Source organism: Hipposideros armiger, unplaced genomic scaffold (genome assembly GCF_001890085.2).
Source record: "Hipposideros armiger isolate ML-2016 unplaced genomic scaffold, ASM189008v1 scaffold_502, whole genome shotgun sequence".
Lineage (NCBI taxonomy): Eukaryota > Metazoa > Chordata > Mammalia > Chiroptera > Hipposideridae > Hipposideros > Hipposideros armiger.
Window position 1 is genome coordinate 1,059,617 of NW_017731852.1, and position 23,312 is coordinate 1,082,928.

Sequence of the window (23,312 nt, forward strand, 5' to 3'; positions counted from 1 at the left end):
AGTTTGTTAAAATAAGATAAACTAACCATTTTTTTCCTTTTTACACACTAACTGCTTTTTTTGCTTCTGTATCCAGCTTCAGCTATATATTCCTTACCCACCAGGATTAACGGCTGGTCTCCCCCTTTGAGAGAGACAGCCCCAGGTCTGGTCATGAACTCTTTGGAACGAAAATTCTTTTATACAAGTTTTGTTTAGGAGCCTTAAACCTAACAGCCACAACGACCTTTATTTCACCTGGGCCTCATTATACCATCATTATAATATCATACATATGCCTGGAAGTTCATTAATATTATTTAACAGACTGAATTCTGGGAAGGAACATGCCAGGTCTAAAAAGATGAGGTAATAGCCTCTTGTCAATCACAGGTGTCAATCAAGTGGGCCCATACCTGGAAAGCAACAGCCCATTCTGATGTAGGATATTTATTGTGTCAGGATAGTAGTCTCGTGAAGCCGAAGAATGGAGACATGGACCAGAGAGGTAAAGTTTACAGCAGAGGATAGTTTTATGAGAACAGAAAGTAACAGCTCTCAAAACGAGAGGGGATCCTGACTGGGGTGCCCGTGTTAGGTGAGGAACTACTCCTTTTATACATATTTTTTCTATACCTGGGGAGGAACTTAGCCCTGGGAAGGCGTTTTCTCGAAACTGTCTAGTTGCCTCAGAGCATAATTGATGTCTCTGTTTTGATAGAATTATGCTGTCTCAAGGCTGGGGCTTTGAAGATATCATTGTCTGCTGCTCATTCTATCAGGGAGTTCCTGACTGTCTTACATTGTTAATTAACCTGTCTTAATCCTTCTCTCTGGAGGTGAAACTTAACTTCTGACTTTCTTGTTTATAGGCTTTGGAAAAAACCATCTCCTCCTCCCTCTCCCAAGTTTGTCATTCTGGTGGGGTCCTGTGACTTAAACCTATCAGTCAGCTATTAAAATTATTTCTCCTGGCTTCTGATATGGTTTCCACCCTGATTCCCTCTACCGTGGCCATTTCCCTGACTGCCTATAACTTTCTATCTCAGTTCTAGAGAAAAAGGATAAGAACGACCAAGGCCTCTTAAGTCGGGGCCCTTGAGCCATTCTCTACTGCTCGGGCCGTTTCTATTTCTTTGAAAGGGCTATCTCTTCTAATAAATTGCTTCTTTATTACTTTACTTCTGTGTTTTGTTCAATTCTTTGCTCCAAACGCCAAGAACCTGGACATAGTGCCGAGAGGAGCCCGCTCTCCGATAACAATACCAAAGTCCTTACTTTTGTCGACGAAAAACATCCAGCCTAAGAGAAAGCTTATAACAGTTTATTTGAGTCAAACTGACGATAACAGACGGGAAGCAAAACCTCAATGGATTGAGAAAATGCTCCGCAAAATGACGATTTGTAGCTTATTTTATACATAGAATCAAAGGAGGAGGGTTACATGAAATCCATTGGTGGTAGATTCAGGGGGTGGAAGAAAGCAAAGCAGGGAAATCTCTGGAATTGGATAAAAGTAAATTGGAGAGGGGCCGGCTGAGTGGCTCAGTAGGTTAAGAGCACGAGCTCTGAGCAACAGGATCGCCAGTTCGATTTCCGCATGGGCCAGTGAGCTGCGCCCGAACTGAGCTGCCAACATGTAGCACGATGGCTCAGCTGGTGATTGCACGTGCTCCTAACAACAAGGTCGCCGGTTCGACTCCTGCATAGGATGGGCTACGCCCACTAGCAACTAAGATTGAACACAGCACCTTGAACTGAGCTGCCGATGGGTGGCCAGATTGCTCAGTGGTTAGAGCGTGTGCTCTTAGCAGCAAGGTTGCCAGTTCAGCTCCCGCATGGGATGGTGGGCTGTGCCCCCCGCAACTAACATTGAACAGGGCACCTTGAACTGAGCAGCCTCGAGCTGCCAATGGGCAGCCGGATAGCGACTGGACTTGGAGCTGAGGTGGCTGCGCCCTCCACAACTAAGACTGAAGGACAACAATTTGGCTGTTCCCCTCCCCCAATTCCCCAATAAAAAAAACTTTTAAAGGTAAATTGGAGAGACAGGTACTTCTTTTACATAGGTGGGAGCAGAATAATTAACACTTCGCATAGAGATGTTAATCAAAGGACAAGAATGGTCATGAGGGAGGCTGTGCTTTCCTGCTCTGGTCTGGATAAAGGGATTACTGACATTCCAAGGATGTCATCTTAGGTGCAAAAAGACAACAGACAGTCTTACCTAAGGTGAAGATTGACTTTATGAAGGAAGCTGCAGGCTAAGATGTGACTTCCCTCCATGGCCTACCTTAGTTATGAATTTTTTTATGTTCACACCATCTTATGTGGTAATTGTCAGTCTCCTAACCTTCTCAGGTTTAACTTGTGGCCCCTTTTCTGTCCTCACTTTTAACCAAGCCATTTTCCCACCCATACCATAATGTGGGGGGAAGGGTACATGGAGCAGTGGTGGGAATGCATAGAGGTCAAAGTAAGGGGGGGGCAGGAAAAGTTTTGTGGAACCCCTCTCCAGCCAGCCTCACTCTTGAGGCCCCGCCCACCCAGAATGAGCCATCTCTCCAGCCCCTTCCTGTTGTACCTGCCGTCCTTCCCCTGCCCGACCTTCCCCTGCCCGACCTACCCAAGTAACAAAGGCAGATGCACAAGGAGGTTCAAGGATACTGAGGAGGCTGGAGCCCCCTTCCTGTGGTGGCATCCTGGTCCAGTCACTTACTAGCTGTGTGGCCTTGAGCAAGTGTCTAAGCACCTCTGAGCCTCGGTTTCCCCATCTGTAAAATGGGAACATTATTAGCGGCTACCTTGTCGGATGAGGTTAAGTGAGTACTTTTTTCCCTCTGTTTTACTGAGATGGAATTGACATAATGTGTAGATTTAAGGCGTATGACATGATGGTGTGATACACGTATATATTGTAAAATGATTCCACATAAGATTAGTTAAAACCTCCATCATCTCATATAATTACCTTTGTGTGTGTGTGTGTGTGTGTGTGTGTGTGTGTGTGTTGAGAACACTTGAGACCTACTCTCTGAGCAACTTTCAAGTATACAATACAGAATTTTTAACTAAAATCACCGCACTGTACATTAGATCCTCAGAGCTTACCCATCTTCTAACTGGAAGGATGCTCCCTTTGACCAGTGTCTCCCCATTCCCCCTGCCCCCAGCCCCTGGTAAACAACCCCCTACTCTCTGTTTCTATGATGTCAGCATTTTTTTTTAAATTTTATTGGGGAATTGGGGGAGGGGAATAGTGTTGGGGAATTGGGGAAGGGGAACAGCCAAATTGTTGTCCTTCAATCTTAGTTGTGGAGGGTGCGGCAAGCTCAGCTCCAAGTCCAGTTGTACCGCTCAGCTAAAGGTGCTGTGTTCAATTAGTTGCGGGTGGGCGTAGCCACCATCCCATGAGGGAGTCGAACCGGCAGCCTTGTTGTTAAGAGCGCACACTCTATCCTCTGAGCCACCCAGGCGGCAGTTCAGCTCAAGGTGCCGAGTTCAGTCTTTCGTTGCAGGTGGGCATAGCCCACCATCTGGAATAGGCAACCTTGTTAGGAGCACATGCTCTCACCAGTCGAGCCATCCTGCCACCTGTTGGCAGCTCAGCGGCAGCTCAGCTCAGGCCCATCTCACTGGCCCATGTGGGAATCGAACAGGCAACCCTTTTGCTCAGAGCTCGCACTCTTGAGCAAGCTCTTAAACAACTGAGCCACACGGTCAGCCCAAGGTCAGCATTTTTAGAGTCCATATAAAAAAAACCAAACTCGGGCCGGCCGAGTGGCGCGATGGTTAAGAACTCGCTTGGGATGCCAGAGGGCCCCGGTTCGGATCCCACATATGAGGGCCAGAACAAAAACGACAGCAACTTGTCTGTTCCCCTTCCCCCAATTCCCCAGCACTGTTCCCATCCCCCCAATTCCCCAATAAAAATCTTAAACAAAACAAAACAAAACAAAAAAACCCAAACTCATATCAATAGAGGACAGATTGGTGGTTGCCAGGGGCTGGTAAATGGGTGAAGGTGGTCAAAAGGCACAAACTTCGTTATAAGATTAATAAATTCTGGGAATCTAATGTACAGCATGGTGATTATAGTTCACAATACTATATTGTGTGTTTAAAAGTTGCTAACAGAGTAGATTTTTAAAGTTCTAACCATGCACACACAAATTGTAACTATATGAGGGGATGGATGTGCTAACCTTATTGTGATCGTTTCACAATATATACATATATCAAATCACTATGCTGTACACCTTAAAATTACATATATGTCAATTATATGCCAATAAAACTGGGTCGGGGAGATAGATTCCACATATAAGTGAAATCATACAGGATGTGTCTTTCTCCATCTTATTTCATTAAGCAAGTATATGTGCTTTGTGTGAATCTATGCAGACTATATAGACGGGGCATGGCACATAATAAATGCTTCATAAATGTCGCCTTTTAAAATCATTATTTTCCCAGAATTTCCCCAGCCACCGACAGTGATTGAGGCTCTGAGTGGTCTCAGAAGTGAACTGTGGTCACCCAAGCTGAAGGGGCCCCCAGCCAGGACTTCCCCTTCCTGTCCTGTCCCCCAAATTCTCCAGCCCCACTGAAGCAGAACCTTCCCACTCACAGGGCAATTTCCTCACCCTAGAGGTCTTTTCACAATGTTCTTGGCAGCAGCTGTTGGTTAACTTGTGTTTTAAGATTTTGAGCAACTTTACAAAAAAAAAAAAAGGAAGCTTGCTTGCCCTGCTTCCTTGATGTCTAGGTTCTCCTGGGACGCTGGCACCTCCTCCCTTCTTCACTTTTCTCACTTCCTTGCGCTTTCCTTGACTCATTAAGTCACATTCACTTCGTTTTCCTACCCTGGGGCCATGAAGTGCCCCCCACCGCCACCGCCACCACCTCCAGCACTTCTTACTCTGCCCCCTTCCTCTGCCGGGTTCCCTTCCAGGCTTGGGGTTTCGCAATCCCCTCACCTGGCCCAGCGGGCAACTCCTGGGTACCCAGGACCCTTGCATTTTTCAAGTTGAGCAAGTTCATGACCACAGACCCTACTATCCATTACCTGGATGAGGTATTATTCTAGAAGAAGTCCCCTGTATAGCACAGGTGGAGAACTCTCACTCTGTAATACATTCCTGACCTCAAGAGCATGAGTGCTCACTTTGTCCCAGGGGTCCCCTCAGACTGTCCAAAGCACTGATGTTAGCCTGAAGAATCCTTTTTTCTCATTTTGTGGGGCCCTTCTTCTAAGCACACACTGGGAACCACTGCCCAGCCCAGGGCTGGCCCCCATTAGAGTGTTAAATAATCATATTATTATTATGTCAATAATTTATTATTACAGTCTATATTAACATTATATTAATATAATGATGATGATAGCTAGTGGTTCCTGGATGCCTCTTAAATGTTTATAATATGACTACCAGTGACTCTGAAATCTGTCCCTACCCCAGGCTTCCTTGATGCGCACAGGAGTTCAGTTGCCTCCTGGGTATCTTGAAGATAATATATAAGAAAATGTACCAGGTTGTTACTTGCTGAGGGGCAGTTCTTTCAAGAAGGACCACAGCTAATTCCAGTGGAAGGAATGGTAAGGCTGGAAACAGTCTTCAAGAGAGAGTAGGTCCTGGTGGTGAGAACCAATGGCTGCTAACACCTTTATGTGGAGAGTTGGTGCGGACCAGAGGACACCCTTTCTTTTTTCTTTTTTCTTTTTCTTTCTTTAAATTTTATTGGGAACAGTGTGTTTTTTCCAGGACCCATCAGCTCCAAGACAAGTCGTCTTCAATCTTGTTGTGGAGGGAGCAGCTCACTGGCCCATGAGGGAATCGAACCAGCAACCTTGGTGTTAAGAGCCTGCACTCTAACCACCTGAGCTAACCCGCAGCCCCAGAGGACACCCTTTCATCAACTGGGATGGGAGGAATGTCGAGGAACAAGCTATAAGAGGTCATGAAGAAGCAACCAGTCAAGTCCAGAATAGGGGCCATTCCCCAGGATGAGAAGAGAACCCCAAAGAAAACACACCAAGTCATGATAAATGCCCCCAAGGAAGTAAAGCAGAGGCTTTTCCAAGGTGGTGACATGGGAGCTAAAATGAGAAGGAGGGAGGGACTAGAAAATTTAGGAGAACAGCCTTGCAGGCAAGGAGAACAGCAGGTGCAAAGGCCCTGTGGCAGGCACAGTCCAGGGCTGCTGGAGCAGCTGTGGCTGACTGATCCAGTGAGGAATGGAGTGGGGAGGGGGAGTCTCATCAGGTCGCAGGGAGAAAAGGTTGGATTTTATTCTCATGGGAGGGTTTTGAGGATTCTGGGTCATGTGTGTGGAGGGCTTGGCATGCTGCCTGGGACACTGTCAGGGCCTGATACTGCTGGCTGTTGTGGCCCATAGGGGCCCATGAATATTTGTAGAATCAGAATGTCCTCAGGTTAGAAACATTACGTCACCTGAGTATAAATAAGGGACAGAGATAGAGGCAGTTTAAGCAACAAAGTTGTGTTGTGGCTGAGTACTGAGTAACCCCTGACCTACTTTCTGGACGTCTGTAATTGGGGTCACCCAAGCTCCAGTTACCGACGCGAAAGATCAAAGGAAACGGAAAATTGAGCCACAGCGCCCACTGGTGCTCACAGCGCTTACCTACAGAAGCGAGTCTGGCAGGAAAACAGCCAATTCCCAGGGAGGCGAGTTTAAATGTTTCACTTTAAAACCGTCTCCCTCTCCCTCCCAGTCCCTCTGTCTCCCCCCAGATAAATCACTTCCCTGCCGAAGCCGGGCGGGGAGACGTGCATCCAGGTTGGACCGTGTCAGGGGTCCGCGCCGCCGACCCACCTCCAACCCCCAAGCTCCCGCCCCCGAACCCCACCCACGCGACAACCTTGCGCATCCATCTTTCTGCCCTGGTGGGAGTCTCAGAAAGGTCTTAGAATTGCTGGATCAGAGTTTTGTACTTCTCCAAGGCCTCACCTGTAAACTGCGTGTGCGTTTTTTCTAGGAAAGGTGTCCTTAGATTTCTCTGAATTTTCAAAAGAATAGGTGACCTCAAAATCAGGGCCAAGTCCTTAGCGAGCAGGAAAGGAGGGTCCTGGATGTCCTGTTTCTGCCCACACCCTCCTGGTCCCAGCCTTGTATGGGCTACATTCCCAGAGGTGACAGAATGGAAATAAGCCGTGTTCCACTGGAGGTGGGGGTGGGGAAGCACTATACCCAGTTTACCCACCTCCCCTGGCCCTGAATCTTCACCACAACCTACGAGGCCCTACGTGGATCTTGGATTTTGTTGTCCCTCAATACTCTTCCCCTCTGGCTTCATTCCACTTTCCTGCGTTTGCCTCCACCGGGCCCTCCCCTCTTCATTTTCATTCCCAACTCAAACTTCACCTCGAGGAAAGCCATCCGTGACTGCCCCCAGACTGGATGGATTAGGGTGTCCTCCTTCCGTCATCATCTGCCTGGCTGTGAGTTTGTGCCCGAGAGACAAGGGTCCTCATCTGTCTTTGTGCTATGGGATTCACATCTCATTTTAGCTGTGTTCTGGGCTGAACTGCATCCCCCAAAAAACCGTATGTTGAAGCCCAAGCCCCAAGTACCTCAGGTTGTGACTGTATTTGGAGATAGAGCCTTTAAAGACAATTAAGTTAAAATGAGGTCATTTGGGTGAGCCCTAATCCAATGACTGGTGTCCTTACAAGAGGGAATTACGACAGACATGCACAGAGGGACTACCACGTGAGGACATGGGGAGAAGTTGGCCATCTGCAAGCCAGGGATACAGGCTTCAGGAGAAACCAACCCTGCCAACAGCTTGATCTTGTACTTCCAGCCTCCAAAACTATGATCAAATAAATTTCTGTTGTTTAAGTCTTCTGGAATGTGGTACTTTGTTACGGTAGCCCTAGCAAATACACCCAGTAGAGACTCTAAGTCCTGCAATTAGGAGCCCATGGAAACACCTGGGGATGGGGAGGACGAAGAGACGTGGGAAACAGACATGGTCTGTGCCTGTCCACCCATAAATGCAGTTGATCCCGGGAGCTGGAGAAGACCCCCAGCCTATGGGGCTGCAGGATCTGTCAGGACAGTTCCTGGGGGCTTACAGGATCTGTTCTACTTGTTACTACTACTAACAATCTCACTGGAGCAGCCAAGGTAACTCTAGTGACAACAGAGGAACAGCAGCTGTCACCCATCAGCTTTCTGCCACCATTTTATTTCCTCTACAAAGCAGTGGCCATTACTGGCCCCATTTTTTTTTTATGGGGAACCCAGCAAGTTGGCCAAGACCTGACAGCTAGTCAATCTTGGAGCCAATATTCAAACCAGAGCCCAAGTTCTTAGCCTCCACCTGGGCTTCAGACGCCCTCTGGCAGGACAGTAGGGTATGGTGTGGCACAGGCCAGGGAATGGGGGGGAAAAAAGCGAGGTGGGCACTGGCCCCAGACAGAAGAGAGTTTATTTTTCTGGAAAGGGAGGGGGGCAGCGCAGGGTGGGGGTGGGAGGGTCAAGGCAGGGAAATGTCCTCTAGCTTCTGGTCCAGCATCTTGAGGTCGTCCAGGAAGCGGGTTGGAGTGAGAATGTGTGAGGAGCCTGGGCAGGAGGGGAGGGTTGGGGAGATGAGATTGCTGCCTCGACCCCTGACCTCCCCCAGCCAGGGTCCTCGGGAGACCAGGCCTTGACTCTGAGCACCTCTTAGAAACACAGAGGTCCGGGCCTCAGGTGACCCCTTTCCTGGGAACCCAAGTTCCAGCCCCAGTGAAACACAGGTGTTCAGCCACCTCTCCTCACTCAGGGCTCTCAGACAGTAGCCCTACAGAGTTCCCAGGCTTTGGGAACCCAGGAGTCCAGCTTCAGGCCCACCCTTCTAAAACACCCAAGAGTCCAGCTCCAGCCCCCGAGGGACCCAGGCATGGGCGAGTCCAGCTCCCAGCCCCACCCCAGCCCGGGGACCCCAGTCCTCGCTACTTACCAATGAGTACCTCCCACTTGCCGTCGGTGGCCCTGGTCACTTCATAGGCGGCCCTCATCTCTGACATGGCCACACCGCCCATGACGTAGATGATGAGCCGGGGCCCTGCCCGCGCCTCCACGCCGGCCTTGTTCTTGTGCCAGTGGCCAAAGCGGGCACTGTGTGTGTTGGGGGGATGGACAGAGGTCAGTAAAGGTAGGAGATGCCCCTGCCACCATGCCCCTCACCTAACATGGGCCTGGGCGCCAGCAGGAGGTGTCCCTGGGGCCCTCACCTGACAGCAGCCTGGGAGCTGGGCATGGGGGCGGGGTCAGACACAAAGGGCCATAGCTTGCGGTCCAGCCGGTCCTCCACGGCATCCTAGGAGTGTGAGGGGGAGGCTTAGGAGAGAAGCTCCAGGCAGGGGGGCCCAGGCTCTGGAATCCTCTCACTGGCATTTCAGGAGCCAAGATCCTGGCAGACAGGAGCCACCTTCTGCATCTCCAGATGCTCGGGGATCCAGGAGTATGAGCCCCTAGCCCCTCAGGGAGCCAGGAGTCCAGGCATCCAGGGTCCATGGGGATGGGGGGCGCCAGGGTGGAAGTGCCAGTACTCCACAGGGACACCAGGGAAGAAGCCAGGAAGCCTAGCCCCTGGTCTGGCCTTTGCTTTTGGGTCCCAGGGGCTGGCATGGGGAGGGCGAAGGGGGAAAAAGGGGATTTCCCAGGGACAAGGGAAGAGAATAGAGGGGGACAGAGGAGGGGACCAGTGGGTGAAAAGGAAATGAGGCTCCCCCGCAAGGGGCCCCTGTGCTGCCCCAATTCCTCAGGTATGGGCTTGGGGTGCCCCCCCCACCCCCTGACAGAGCAGACCGATGTCAGGGGATGCCTGCAGTGAGGGATTTTCCATTAAACCCTGAGACTTAGCACCACGGGCATGAAGGGTGCTGGGCCGCTGCCTGGGTCAGGGCAGGAGAGGTCAGGCCCCAGCCCCCACCCTTCCTGCGCCCACCCACACCCGTGATACCTCCATCACGTCCTTGATGACTGGGGTCCAGCGCGACAGCTGATAGGTGGGTTCTGAGCGCTCCCTCCGCTCTAGCCTGCTGGAGGTCCCAGGGCCCTACAGGCCGGGCGAGGTGGGCCAGTGGGGGAATTGGGGAGAAGGAGGTGGGTCATAGATGGGGCTGGGGGCTCATCTGGCTTGGGGGGGTTGCAGAGAAAGATAAGAGAAATGGAGCAGAGAACGAGAGAGAGAGAGAGAGAGAGAGAGAGAGAGAGAGAGAGAGAGAGAGAGAGAGGAGAGAAAATGAGAGAAAGAGGAAGGAAGAAATACAGAGGCAATGAGACAGAGGGCAAAAAGAAAGACAAGGACAAAGAGAGAACAATGGGGACAGAGATGGGAGGACACAGAGAAACAGGGGAACTGAGAGAGAGTCAAGGGACCAGGAGAGAGATGGGGGACATGAGAGGCACCGCCCAGGGGTGGAGGCTGGGTCAAGGGAGGTGGGATATGTGGGGCCGAGAGAGGCAGGAGGGGCTACGCGGAAAGCTGAGGACCAGGAAGCTGTGCGTGTTGGGTGCACAGGGGTCCTCTGAGATGTCCAGGAGCCCAGGGTCGACTATGTGCCCTCACCCCAATGCTGGCAACGCTGCTGTCCACCCCGGGACTCAGACCATATACCCCATGTTGCACCACCAGGACCTGGGCTCTGACTGCACCTCATCTCCCCAGCTTATCATGTAACTGAGTTGGGGACAGCCCCAGTGTTCCCTGGTCCCCGGACCAATCACCGCACAGCGCTCTCTGTTCCCCCAAAACCATACCTTCCCTGTGGATGCCAGCCCTGTGATGTGCCCTCCACCTCCCAGAGCCCAGGCTGACTCAATGCTATCTCCCAGGTACTGCCCCTCCCCACACCTACATTTGCCCAGGCTCTGATCCCAGCATACCCCAGGGTTGGTGACTGTGGCCCCCAGCTGCTCCAGGTTCCGGATGAGGCTGCTGTGGGCCTGCACGTTGGCATGCTGGATCAGCTTGGCCAGGTTCTCCTCGCTCACACCTGGCCAGGGAGGGGATGGGTGGGCTTATGGGAGTGGGATTCTCATGGGGGAGGGGGTCTGGGAGGGTGGGAGGACAGAAGGTGGCCATGTGGGTTCCTGGGTTAAGTGGTGATGTGTGAGGAGGTCCCAGGACCTGCACTGGGGAAGTCCTCAGGACCAAGGAAGCCACAGAAGGGAGTCCTGATGTTAGAATTCGGGATGGGGAGGGAGCCCAGAGGGGGTACACTGGGGATCCTCTGGAATTAGTTGAGGGGCCAAGTTTGGATGAGTCACAGATTTGGGGGGTTCTCTATATCAATGGAGCCCTCATGTCAAAGAATCAATGAGGGGTCCCCTAGGTCAATGACAGGGCACTTGTGAGGTTTGGCATGCCTGGTGAGTGGGGGCATCTCAAGGACAGGGGAACTGTGGAGTTGAGAGAGTCCCAGAATTACTGGACACCCTGGTGAATCAGGGTATGCTGAGGCTCCCACTGCCCCCCACCTACCATTCCGTAGAAGGATGTAGAGCAACAGGACCCGGATCTTGTCGTAGGCGGGCACTGCTGCGTCCAGCAGCACTGGCACAATCAGCTTCATGGCATCCTTGATCTTCTCGCCCTCTGCGTCGGAGCCCATGGCCAAGTCCTACAGGGATTGGAGGTCAGCTGTCCAGTCAGCCACTGGGGGCGGGAGGAGGAATTGGGCAGGGGCATCCCCCGAGTCCTCACCAAGACATCTGTGGCCTGGCTTCGTCCTAGTACCAGGTCTCTGAAGGTTCTACCCCTGTCGCCAACATGCCCCGCCCCTCACGCAGGTCCTCCTCACCACCGGCTCCACCTCTCACACGGGACACACCTCTCCACAGGCCCCACCTCACTAAGGTTCTGCCCCTCATACACTCCCGGACCCTTCTCCAAAGTCCCTGCCCCTCACACAGACCACATCCTGTCCTGGGACCACCCGCACCTGCTCCACACCGCACAGCTTCTCCACGGAACCCTTGAAGCGCTTCATGCAGTCGTCGGCTAAATGCAGGTGCGTAGAATACTACGGAGTGGGGGGTGGGAGTTGGGGTAACACACAGTCAACGCAAAGACAGGGAGGCGAGTGGGAGTTGGCGGGGGGAGCTGGTTCCCCACCCGTGCTCACCTTGTTCAGCTCCTTCTGGTACTGCGGCATCTTTTTTAGGATGTGGGACAGGTCTTTGATGTTGGCCTGGGGACAAGGCAGGTGTGAGGTCCCCACTCCAGGCTTGGGATCCAGGCTGAGGCCTGCCCCCGCTCTGTGGGGAGGGGCGTTTTCCTCCCAAGCTGCCCACCTGACACAGGCCGCCCCTACCTTATCAGTGGTCAGCCTTTTGCTCTCACAGAATGTCTTGAGAAGCTCCGTGACCTTCCTGGTGGTGAGGGTGGGCAGGGATGAGGTTGGGTGGGGGCTGGTGCCAAGACTATAGTTTGAGGGCAGTGTGGGGATTGCAGGGTTGGGGGGCAGGAGCCGGGGGGATGCATGTGACTGCACCAAGCCACATGTAAGCCCAGGCTGGGGAAACACTTGAGAGTCGGCTGAGGGACGTAGCTTGTAGAGAGGCACACTCATCAAGGGTGGAAGGCCCACAATGGGGGGGGGGTGATGGTGGTGGTGGGGATTCAGGTGGGGCCCACAATGTAGAAAGGCCCACAGCCATGGTGCCCCCCACTGCACATACTTGGACACATCTGCAATGTGCATATGCCGGAGCTCCATCCACAGGTCATCATCCTCATCCAACAGCACGGCCTTCTCACGGGCCTCGCTCAGCCCGGTGGTCTCATACCTGCAGAAGGGGGACATGAAGGTCAGGGGCACTAGTTGAGGACCAGGGACCCAGGTCTGTGCTGACTGGGGGAGGGAGGTTCTGGGGCCCACCCACCTGTACGTGTCCTGCTCAATGTCCAGCAGGTCATAGGCCATGGCCTGAAATGTGAGCTCGTGCAGCAGTGGGGACACGGGGTCAGCCGCCCGGTCCATGATCAGCAGCTGTGAGCGGGTTTTCTCAGGGCCCTGGGGATGGTGGGAGCGGGCAAGATTGAGGACATTGACCCTGACCTTGGCTGCGGCCACATCCCACCTCCCCAGTATAGCCGCTTACCTCGCCCAGACTGGGAGTGTCTGCCTTGAAGGCGTTCAGCTTGGCCAGGACTGCATGGGCCAGCTGGGCCGTGTCCTCTGGGCCCCTGGGGGTGAGCAGACACTCAGGGCATGGGGTTGGGGAGGGCCAAGCAGAGACTGGGGGTAAAGGATGGGGTTAGGGATGGGAGTCAGGTAGCAGGGTGAGGACTGGGGCTGGGTCAGAAGAGAGACTGAAGGTGGGATACAGGCTAAGGTCAAGGTCAGGGGGCAGCATCAGGGTGGGGTCCCCACTTGCGGTAGCGGATGGCTGGGTACTCCTGCAGTGTGGCACAAAGTGTGGCGATCTGCTGGGCCAGTGCCTCAAGCTGCCGTGCCCGCTCACCTGCCCGGAAGGGGCAGTAGAGGTTGTAGGTGCTATGGGGGGCATCTAGGGAGAACACCTGGAAGGACACAAGTGCCAGAACCATGGCTGTAGGCGTGCACCTGCCCAACTCTAGATGGCAGCACCTGCCACACCCTGGGGCCTCCCCTGGAGCCTGCTTTGCCATCCAGGAGGCAGGCTAGGGTACCTCCAACCCATGCCCTTCCCCCTTGGGTAGGCCAACTCAGGTCTGCTCTACACTGCCCCCTAAAGTTGCCCAATCGACGGAGCTGCAGGTGTCCACAGTGGTAAGAGCTCATTCTGCTCCATGTTGGCTCCTTTCCTTTATGACTCGCTGTTCCCTTTACTTGTGTCAGAGCCTATTCCTGAAGGAACCTGGGTCGCTTGGTCACAGACACCCAACTCCCTGCCCAGGACTAGTCTGGGCTATTATACCTGGGCCTCGTAGGGGAGGAAGGCAAGGTGGATCTCTTTCAGCGTCTTGACCACCTTTGCCAGACGGGAGCGGCCCAGCTCATTGAACAGGGGCTCAGGGCAGGCTAGGGGGACAAGGGAGGGTATCAGACCAGAGCCGCCCCCATGCCCCCTGACCCGGACCACCACACCCCTGGCTCTCCTCACTCACTGTCAGTGAAGAAGATGTGTGCTGCTTTGTAGGTGAAGGTCGGGGTCCCCCGGAAGTCTGCAATCAGGGCCTGCACCGACTAGGGAATACAAACCACTCTCCAGGCCAGGTCCTGCACCCCCTGACCCGTCCATCCTCTGCCCCGGCCTCCCAGCTCCTACGTGTGCTCCCCATACATGTGCAGACATGCAGAGGCATGCACACATGCACGCTCACACACACTCGCTCACATAGGCACCTTCTCTGTGGGGCTCAACAAATAAATGGCCTCCAGGCTGGGGATGGGCTCTCGCCGCTTGTTGATGTCTTCGACAACTAGTAGGAACAGAGGAGGGACACATGAAGGTGACATTGAGACCAAAGCACACAGCAAGTCTCTCAGACCCTGGGGTCCCCACAGTGAGTTCACCCTGAGGGTTCTACACAGGGTTCCACACACAGGGGTTGCAGAGCTGGGGAGGTTGACCCTTTAGGGGGCTGCAGCCAGGAGTTCTGTGTGGGAGAGCTCCCACACTCAGGTTGTCCATTTGGAGAACATACTTGGGAGGGTGACACGCTCCAGGCTGTCTATACAGGGAGCTGCATACTTGGGATTTCTAGACAATTTGAGGAGATCCCACACTCAGAGGCTGCACCCCAGGGGTCCCACGTTTGGGAGTTCCCACTGTCAGGTTCCTTCTGGGGAGCAAGGGGTGAGGGTGTCTACTCACTGGTGATTCCCTCAGCTAGGATGTCAGACATCTTGCAGCAGGATGACAAAATGCGCATGCTTGGGTGGTCCATGATGAGCACCTGTCCAGATGGATGGATGGATGGATGGATGGACAGACAAGTGGGCAGGAGAGGCCACAGCTGCCCTGGAGGTGAGGTTGGGGCGGTGGGCAGGACTGATGGCTTCAAGAGCTGGCTAAACGGGAGGTAGGACCCAGGACCACACCCCCACCTGACCTGATCCCATCCCTGTGGACAGGAGCCTCCTCAGGAAGTTTGAGGGGGTCCCACATTCAAGGCCTTCCACATGGGTTTGGACAAAGCATTGTGCCTCCCCCCTACCTTCCACTCCCCATCCTTTTTGACACTCCGAATGACTCCGCTCAGAATTTCTGTAGGAAAGGGAGAGATAGGGTCAGGGTGCTGGATCCTCTGGCCTCACCACACCCCCAAACCTTCTGAATCCCAGGCTGGACTTCCATCTTAACTCCTGTTTACTCCTCCCCCTCCCCCATTCTGTAATGTAGCTCCTGGTGTCACCCCAATTTATATACAGGAAAACTGGTTCAGAGAGGGCAAGCGACTAGACTAAGGACCCTAAGTGCCCAAGTGACCCAGTGCCTGGGGTATAAGTAGCCGCTGGATAAATATGCTTAAAATGAACAATAACTGTAAAGCTAGGGCTCCATACAGGTCTTCCTGCCTCCAGAGTGGGGCTCTCAGCTTCCCCCTGGTTCCCTGCTCTGAAACGTGCCTCGCTGTGGTCATTCCATCACCCAACCTCCAGCCTCAGTTTCCTCATCTGTAAAGTGGAATCAGTGGCTTTCCCGTCTCCCCGTTAACCCCTATGTAGGAGGCTACTTTTTAGTTGGGGTGCTGGGAGTTTGTGCCACATTCTGCCCTCCCCTGCAAAGAGAGGGGGGACAAGAGACGGGGTGGCCCCGCCCTGCCAATGTCATGTCCACTGTTATCAAGACCGCCAGGGCGGAAGGAGCAGCTGAGGCCGGAACTACCCGAGGTGCGGGAGGCGGCGATCTCCACCCATCCCCCAAGAACCCAGCCCGCGCGACCTGGACATCTTGGTCCTCACGCTGCATGGGACTCTTGCGGACCGAAAAGAGGAAAGCGTCCCCCACTCCTGGACCTGAACATAGGCTTGGAAACGCCTCCAGAGCATTCACACCACCTGGTGTCGCTGATCGGCGTACCCAGCCCGGCCCCAGTCCACAGCATGGGGCCCCAAGAATCCAGCCCCCCGGACTTTGCTGGGTTCTCTAAGCAGGGAGTCTGGGCGCCCAGCTGTGACCTCCCCACGCCCCCGCCGGCGCCCTAGCGGACCTAGGAATCCGGGCCCCGCCAGCTGCCTACGCCACCCCTATCCTGAGCCCCTTGAGTCCCCGGAGTCCAGTCTCCCAACTTTGTTCCGCTCGGGCACTGGAGAGCCGGTACGTCCAGCTGGAACCAAGTCCCCGTCCGCCCCCTCGAGGGTCAGGTGCTCGACGCCCAGGTCGGCTCCCAACTCCCCGCCGCCGGGGTCCCAGAGTCCTTGCGCCCCTGGCCCCCGCCCCCCAAGGGACGCAGGAGCCCAGTCCAGGGCGACACTCACTTTCCCCCACCACCGCCTTCAGCCCCGAGGGCGCCATCTTCCCCAAGGGGCGCCGCCGCCGCTTCCGGGTCTGTCCCAAGGTGGGGGCGTGGCCCCGCGCGTCATCCATATGGACCCCGCCCTGATGAACCTTGCCCCGCCCACTGCCCACCTGTCCCCGTCCCGGCTGTCGGTTCTCGGAGGGATAGGTGGGTCCCTCGTAGAGTGGACAAGCGGATGTGTCCGGGCAAACCGGCATCAAGTCGCTGAAGGGGCCCACCCCGACGACATGCTCACAGACGAGAGCTCAGATACACTTCCCCTCTGTGTGCAGCGAGAACGTGGGATCGCAGCACAATAATAACTCCTTAACCTGTTTCTCCGTGGCTGAGGGATGCTGTGTGCCCACACAGGGCCGCGGGACCACAAACCCATGACCCATTTACCTTTTGTACCCCATAATTTAGCAGCAACAACAGCAGCAAGCTCTGGCAACCTTTGATAAGCTCAGGAGTTGGTCTGGAGGTAGGTATGGAGCTGTCAGCACCTACTGTGTGCCAGGGACCTGTGTCAGATTCTCACTCAAATCTCCCAGACACCCTGAGGAGTGCGGTATAGACAATGAAATAGCAGCTCAGCGGGACCCCTGTCCAAGGCCGCGTGATGAGTAGGCCTGTTGGGATTTGAACCAGGAGCCTGCCCCAGGAGAAACGCTCCTCACTCACCAGGTGCACACACATGCTCACAGGCGACAATCATATCCACAGGCTGAAACACACGTGGGTTGAGTGGTATGCTCAACTGATGGCACACTCACACACACTTCAATTCACACTCAACTCGAAATTTCAGGGCCTGCTCCTGCTGTGTGCCAGCAAAGGGCTGATATGAACACAGTCCAGCAGCACCCATACGAATGAAGTCCCAAATTTAAAGAGGGATGCATGTGTGCAAAGGCAGAGTCCTGAACTGGTTCCTTCATGTAGTGTTGTTATTAAGAGTTGGCCAGGTGTCATGCCCTTTGCCACTTACATAGGACAGGCATGAGACAGACAACAGAAGGTCTGCCACCTGACACAGTTGACTTCAGGAAGGAGGGGATAGGAAATAATCAATTCTGCCCTAAAGGAAATAAACAGTGATAGGATAGCAAATGCCCTGTAGGGGGAACTTTGTTGGGGGTCGTACCAGAGGAACTCTGAGGGGGTCGTCTTTAGACTTCACCCTGATTGACATCGAGGAGCACCCATGCAGCAATCCAGGCAGGAGATGAGGTTGGAGTCAGCGGCGGGATGGGAATGAAGTGATGGCAGAGAAAGGGGCCAGGCAAGAGGCCGGACTTCTGTGGGGCAAGGTAGGACTAACCCAGCCCAATCTGCCTAGAATGGAAGGGTTTCTGGGATGCAAGGCTCTATGTGAGAAAACTGGGACAGTCCCAGGCAAGCCAGGAGGGTTGGACACCCTAGATGGGAGTTTGGGTTTTTCTTTCTTCCTCTTTGTTTTTTGCTCTTTCCTTCTTTCCTTTTTTCTTTTTCTTCCTTTCCTTCCTTTTCTTTCAAAGCTTTATTGAGATATAATTTGAATATCATTACAATTTGCCCACTGCGTGTACAATTCAATGGCTTTTGGCATATTCAGAGGTTAAGTATCTATCACCAGTCCATTCTAGAACATTCCCATTACTCCCAAGGTGTTTGGGTTTTCTCCTGGCCACAATGAGGACCAAAGGCGAGTTCTGAGCAGGGAAAGGAGGGGTCCCCTGCAGCTAAGAAGGGAGCTAGGAGACTGTGAGGAACCTGGGACACCTCTAGTTTCTCAACCTGTCCCCTGGGGGTCTCTCTTTAGGGCCTGCCACCCTCCACTATACTGGGCGAGGGTGACCAGGCTTTTCCACTCTTATGGGATGAATCGTGTCCTGCCCATGCCTTGGCTTGGGGGGGGGGAAGTATGTTGAAGTCCTAACCCCCAGGACCTCAGAATGTGACCTTATTTGGATATAGGGTCATTACACACATAGTACTGCAGTAGGATGTGCCCTTAATGCAATATGACTATGTCCATGTCTTATGACTGCCATGTGAAGATAAGGACACAGGGGTAATGTCATGTGATGACAGAGGCAGAGATTGGAGTACTGTAGCTAGAAGCCAGCAACCACTAGAAGCCGGGAGAGACAAAGAAGGATTTCCCCCTTCCAGCTTTCAAGAACGCAGCCCTGCTGACATCTTGATTTCAGACGTCTGGTCTCCAGAACTGTGAGATAATAAGTGTGTGTTGCTCTAAGTCACCCAGTTTGTTAAGGCAGCCCCAGGACATTAATACATCTTTGGCAAAGCAGGACATCACATTGTCATTGAGGACCTGGGGCTATGGAGAGGGTGTGACTATGGATCCTGGATTGGGGAGGGCTGCCCAGGGAGGAGGACCAAACTTTGCACTTGGGCAGGGGTGGTGACAGTGTGGCCCATTTATTCCAAGAAGGAACTTTAACTGGGGAGGGAATGGGGTGTAGGTGGGGTCCTCCCAGTGGAGTCCTCTTCTAGGACACTGACAGAAAGCCATAGCTGCTCAGGGGAGGGGAGGGGCTTTCCTCCTTGCCTCCCTCCCCAGGTGTCTAGCTGGGGGGACAGATCAGAGGAGATAGCTCAACTTAGTATTGGTGGTAGGGAGACAGGAGATTCCAGACCTTGCCTTGGGGCCTATGGGGAGCAACCAGACCCAGGGACAGTGGGTAGGGAGAGGGATGGCGCTAGGCCGCTGGTGGTGCCTCGGGGATCTTCTGGGCCAGCTTCCCCTTTCCCTACCACCTGCAGCCGGCAACCGCCTTCCAGTGTGGTGAGACCGTCTTCCTGCCTCCTGTACTGCTTCCTGCTGGTGGGCTGCAGACCCCACCAGACCTGCTCTCTTGGCCTGTTCTTTTCCAATGGGGACCAGCCAGCCTCTCCTCCCCACTGTGGGGACACTACTCTGACCTGCTGCTGCACCCCACCTGAGAGTTCTTGGGAGCCAGTGAGTCCTGCTGGATCAGCAAGGTCCCTACCCAGGTCACCAGGTCTCCTATCCCCACAGCAGCCTGGGCATCACACAGCAAAAACAATTATCTGGATCATCTTTATGGGGCTTAAGCTTGGGTGGGGGCAGATGGGGTGTGAACCAGGGATATGGGGCTGGGTATCCACTCCCCCCATACCCCAGTCTTCTAAAAAGCCTTCTCTGGCACCAGTCTGGGTCAGAGGCCAGCAGAGAAGTGGATGGGGCCAGGGAGCAGGGACAATAGACCAGGAAGAGAAGATGGATGGGAGTTAAACCCCCTGTGTCAAGGTAAGCAGGCCCCACCCCTACTCACCTCCAACTCCTCAAGAGCAGTGAATGACAAGACTAACTAGTTTGTAGGGCACCTAATTAGCGATGTGTCTCCCGGGACCCCTGACCTAGTTTGCTGCCCAAGGAGGTGCTGATGGGAATGAGGGTCTGAGTGCTTCCCCAGGCCCCAGGGCAGAGGTCAGTGCTTTCAGAGATATCCGGGTGAGCTGGGGGGATACTGGGGCTTGTGGGCAGCTCCTGGTATGTTTCCCAGCTGGTGTCCCAGCCTCCAGACCACCCTGCAGGCAGGCCCCAATCTAGGACTGCAGGATACCGGCAGCCTCTCCCTTGAGGTGGCACCACGTGAAGTGGCTCTGCTGGCTGGGCCCTGGGGGCAGGGGCTTGGAAGGAGGTTCGTGTCTCATTCAGAGCAGCTCTGCAGAGCAGCACATCAGCGGGGACTATGGTGAGAGCCAAGGAGGAGGGGAGGGCGGGTGGTAGCTGGTAAGGGGTCCCCTAACTAAGGGGCCAGCTAGACCAGGTGTGTCTGTCCCCCAGGCGGGCTCCCCAGACCAAGAGGGCTTCTTCAACCTGCTGAGCCATGTGCAGGGTGACCGAATGGAGGAGCAGCGCTGCTCACTGCAGGCAGGACCAGGAACAACCTCCCAGAGCCGTGAGCATGGGCAGTGGGGGGTGTGGGGTTGGGTGTGCTTTCTGGGGATTGTGACGGGGCAGAGTGTAGAGAGGTACAGGGTGACTATCTGGGGGGGGGGGGCTGTGGGCATGAGTCTGAGAAAATGAGCCAGCAACTGGGGACACAGATGCCTGTGGGTATGGGGGCAAGGGGTATGGGGAAGAAATGAGCATGCTTCCTGGAGAATGTGAATGTGGGGGAAGGGGTGGGCTGGGGGCTCCAGCTGGGCTGTGTTCCCTGGAATCTGTGTATGTGTTCATCCCTGCCTGCCTCTACTCTACACAGAGAGTGGCCCTGCGCCAGAGATGGACAGTTTCATGGACATGCTGGCCAGCACCCAGGGCCGCCGCATGGATGACCAGCGTGTGACAGTCAGTGCCCTGCCTGGCTTCCAGCCTGTGGGTCCCAAGGTAGGTGATATTCTGCTGGGGCTGAGGAGAGACCAACCAGGCTGAGCCCCCTTACCCTGTCTCCTACCCCCAGCCCAGAGTGAATGACCTCCCACCTCTGTCCATCATGTGTCCCCTGGTGATGAGTGCCTAGTAGGAGAGCCACCCTGTGTTCCTACCAGTCACAAAGCCCTGGCCAATTCACTATCTGACTTCAGACAGGAGGATGAAGGCCCAGACAAGGCCAAGAGGTGCTCAAGATCATGCAGGGGCCATGTTAATTTCGGACCCATGGCTGGAACTCATGGCTCCTGCCCCCAGGCCAGAGAGAATAGAATGCCCCTCCTGGGAAGATACTCCCAGGGAGAAGGGCACATGAGCTCATGCACAGGACACATGCATACATACACTCATGTGTATCTATGTCACATGTAATCATGCAGAGATTGGGTTCTGATCAAGACCCCAGTGGGATCCCCAAGACCCCCACCTCACACCCAAATACCACCCTAAGTGTTGAGCAACTAAGGTATACAGAAGCTTGGGGATGGTGGGAGCAGGGACACTGGTTCCCAACTGCACCCTCCCTCCATTGTTTGTGTCACCTCTGGCTGGCTCTGCCCTTGGTCCCTCTCTCTGGCTGACCTCTCTTCATTCACAGGATGGAATGCAGAAACGCATGGGGACCCTCAGCCCCCAACCCCTCCTCACCCCTCAGGATCCAACTGCTCTCAGCTTCCGTCGGAACAGCAGCCCCCAACCCCAGACACAAGCTCCCTGAGGGCCTGAGCTGTCCTGGGCCCCCACTTGGGCTCCCTGAAAGCAGACAATAAAACACTTCCACAAGCAACAAAGAACTGAGTGTGTGTTATTTTATGGATGGAAGGCCTGGGGCTCAAGCACTTGGAGGCTTCAGGAGCTCTGCTGGGCAGCACGAAGGAGTCTCTCCTCCCGCTGCTTCCGTATCCTCTCTTTGAATTCTTCTAGCTCTTGGCGCTAAGGGTGGGGAAAGGGTGGGATGGGAAGGGAGCAGGGCACATACCTCAGGGCATGGACCCTTCTCCCACCACTCTGTCCCCTACTCCCCAGGCCATGGCTTCAGAGTTCAGTGTCTACACTGGAAGCACTGTGCCAATTACAAGAAGAGTCCAAGTGGGATTGGCTTCATCCTTCAGGGAGAGGACAAGGAAACCATGTGCTCCACCGCTCTCAGTTTCCTTCTTATGACCCAGGATAATATTTTCATTTGAATCCATCATAGCCAAAGGGACCCAGGCCCCTCCATCCCTCCGGTGGGAAAAGGATTATGTCACTTACCTGGTCCTCCCTCTCAGGTGGCCACAGCTCCCTCTGTGGGGACAAAGTCACAGATGAGCCAGGAGCCTCCAGAGCCCCACACCCAGGGCAGGCCGGCTCATGGGAGGCAGACATTGGTCCCTAGCAGGTTAGTGCCCATACCCTCCCCCACCCCCTGCAATGAACCCTTGAACACTCTCCCTGCACCCACCTTGCGCTGTATGACGTGGTCCTCAAACCACTCGGCCTGATTGGCAATCCAGAACATAGCCACAGGAAAGGTGAGGTAGAGTGTCATCTGGAAGGTGGGGGGGATGGGATGAGCAGAGCCAGGGATAACCACCCTCCTCCAATGTGCAGAGGTTGCTCAGAGCCCGGAGGACCATCCTCTGGCAGAGCCCAGGGGCATCTCCTCAGGGCCCCTCAAGAGGCCTGAGATTATGGGAGTCTAGCCCCCATAATCCAAGAGACCTTATTTTTGAAAGCTCCCTTCAAGTATGGGAGACACCCTCTCAAAGAAAGACACACGCACACACATACCTTGGCCCCAGGAGTACAGGAGTTCCTACTACAATCATAGGCATCTCTGAGACCTGGTTAACCAGCTCCCCCAGGTCAGATTACAGGAGCACTCCAAACTCCTCATTCTTCAGAGTCTACTCCCTATTCTAGGAATCTATTAGACAGACAGACAGACAGACAGACAGACAGACAGACAGACACACACACACACACACACACACACACACACACACCCCTCCTGAGCTCAAGAGCTCCCCCAGAATCTGGAGGCTTCCGTCTTAGAGCCCCCTAGCCAGATCACCCCTCTCAGAGGTCCTTCCTCACACCAGCCTTTCAGGAGCGCTCCCCGAACCCGGCGCCCCCTTCTCTGAGTTTCCAACCCTTGAGAAAGGCCTTCTCAAATCTCAGCATCTTTCTCCCCAGAGCACCCTCTTTTGGAATCCTCTTTTTTCAGAGCCTCCTTCTCAGAGCCAGGAATGCGCCCCCGCCCACCCGCTCGAGTGCCCACTGACCCGAAACACCTCCAGCTTCACCCCCATTTCGCTTCTCTGGGGCTACAAAGCCACTTCCGCCCAAAGCCACCCCCTCCTGCAAAACCGCTGCAGCTCATTGGGAATTCGCGGGATCCACTACTGAAGCTGATTGGCAGACGAGCTCCGGATGATGTCATCTTCGGGCTCCTACTCTCTGCTTTTGGTCGCTGGCGATGTCTAAGTGAAA

General features: G+C 54.3%; 3 protein-coding genes across 6 annotated transcripts; 1 reads left to right on the top strand and 2 right to left on the bottom strand.

Moving 5' to 3' along the window:
* Positions 1-8,417: 8,417 nt before the first annotated feature.
* On the bottom strand, positions 8,418-22,336 carry STXBP2 (syntaxin binding protein 2). 3 transcript variants are annotated; one of them, XM_019667697.1, is made up of 20 exons: positions 22,282-22,336; positions 22,092-22,124; positions 15,146-15,195; positions 14,803-14,884; positions 14,331-14,407; positions 14,093-14,171; positions 13,903-14,006; positions 13,377-13,525; positions 13,105-13,189; positions 12,886-13,016; positions 12,682-12,789; positions 12,315-12,372; positions 12,126-12,191; positions 11,943-12,023; positions 11,483-11,621; positions 10,885-10,994; positions 9,959-10,054; positions 9,228-9,313; positions 8,954-9,111; positions 8,423-8,574 (listed from the first exon to the last, which is right to left on the bottom strand). In XM_019667697.1, the coding sequence occupies exons 4-20, from the start codon at positions 14,873-14,875 to the stop codon at positions 8,489-8,491; spliced, it is 1,686 nt and encodes a 561-aa protein (XP_019523242.1). In that variant the 5' UTR covers positions 14,876-14,884; positions 15,146-15,195; positions 22,092-22,124; positions 22,282-22,336; the 3' UTR covers positions 8,423-8,488. The 3 variants fall into 3 exon arrangements, with proteins under 3 accessions (XP_019523241.1, XP_019523242.1, XP_019523243.1); XM_019667696.1 differs by lacking the exons at positions 22,092-22,124; positions 22,282-22,336 and adding an exon at positions 16,410-16,489 and having other exon boundaries at positions 8,418-8,574; XM_019667698.1 differs by lacking the exons at positions 9,959-10,054; positions 22,092-22,124; positions 22,282-22,336 and adding an exon at positions 16,410-16,488.
* PCP2 (Purkinje cell protein 2) lies at positions 19,843-21,628 on the top strand. The gene is made up of 4 exons (XM_019667699.1): positions 19,843-20,157; positions 20,250-20,364; positions 20,671-20,795; positions 21,436-21,628. Exons 1-4 carry the CDS (start codon positions 20,155-20,157, stop codon positions 21,553-21,555), a joined length of 363 nt encoding a protein of 120 aa, XP_019523244.1. The 5' UTR covers positions 19,843-20,154; the 3' UTR covers positions 21,556-21,628.
* Positions 21,622-23,297, bottom strand: PET100 (PET100 cytochrome c oxidase chaperone). 2 transcript variants are annotated; one of them, XM_019667700.1, is made up of 4 exons: positions 23,105-23,273; positions 22,282-22,368; positions 22,092-22,124; positions 21,622-21,770 (listed from the first exon to the last, which is right to left on the bottom strand). In XM_019667700.1, exons 1-4 carry the CDS (start codon positions 23,129-23,131, stop codon positions 21,687-21,689), a joined length of 231 nt encoding a protein of 76 aa, XP_019523245.1. In that variant the 5' UTR covers positions 23,132-23,273; the 3' UTR covers positions 21,622-21,686. The 2 variants fall into 2 exon arrangements, with proteins under 2 accessions (XP_019523245.1, XP_019523247.1); XM_019667702.1 differs by lacking the exon at positions 21,622-21,770 and adding an exon at positions 21,777-21,943 and having other exon boundaries at positions 23,105-23,297.
* Positions 23,298-23,312: the final 15 nt, after the last annotated feature.

What these genes read in the sequence shown, in the direction of transcription:
- STXBP2 (XM_019667696.1), bottom strand. Translation starts at nt 16,446, where the DNA reads ATGGCGCCCTCGGGGCTGAAGGCGGTGGTGGGGGAAA. An exon ending in ACCAGAAGGAGCTGAACAAG is followed by an intron (nt 12,024 to 12,125) that starts GTGAGCACGGGT and finishes CCCACTCCGTAG; the next exon opens with TATTCTACGCACCTGCATTT. An exon ending in CCACAGTCACCAACCCTGGG is followed by an intron (nt 10,055 to 10,884) that starts GTATGCTGGGAT and finishes CCCGGCCTGTAG; the next exon opens with GGCCCTGGGACCTCCAGCAG.
- PCP2 (XM_019667699.1), top strand. An exon ending in AGGAACAACCTCCCAGAGCC is followed by an intron (nt 20,365 to 20,670) that starts GTGAGCATGGGC and finishes TACTCTACACAG; the next exon opens with AGAGTGGCCCTGCGCCAGAG. An exon ending in TCCAGCCTGTGGGTCCCAAG is followed by an intron (nt 20,796 to 21,435) that starts GTAGGTGATATT and finishes CTTCATTCACAG; the next exon opens with GATGGAATGCAGAAACGCAT.
- PET100 (XM_019667700.1), bottom strand. Translation starts at nt 23,131, where the DNA reads ATGGGGGTGAAGCTGGAGGTGTTTCGG. An exon ending in TGAAGCTGGAGGTGTTTCGG is followed by an intron (nt 22,369 to 23,104) that starts GTCAGTGGGCAC and finishes CCCACCTTCCAG; the next exon opens with ATGACACTCTACCTCACCTT. An exon ending in CACCTGAGAGGGAGGACCAG is followed by an intron (nt 21,771 to 22,091) that starts GTAAGTGACATA and finishes CCCCACCCTTAG; the next exon opens with CGCCAAGAGCTAGAAGAATT.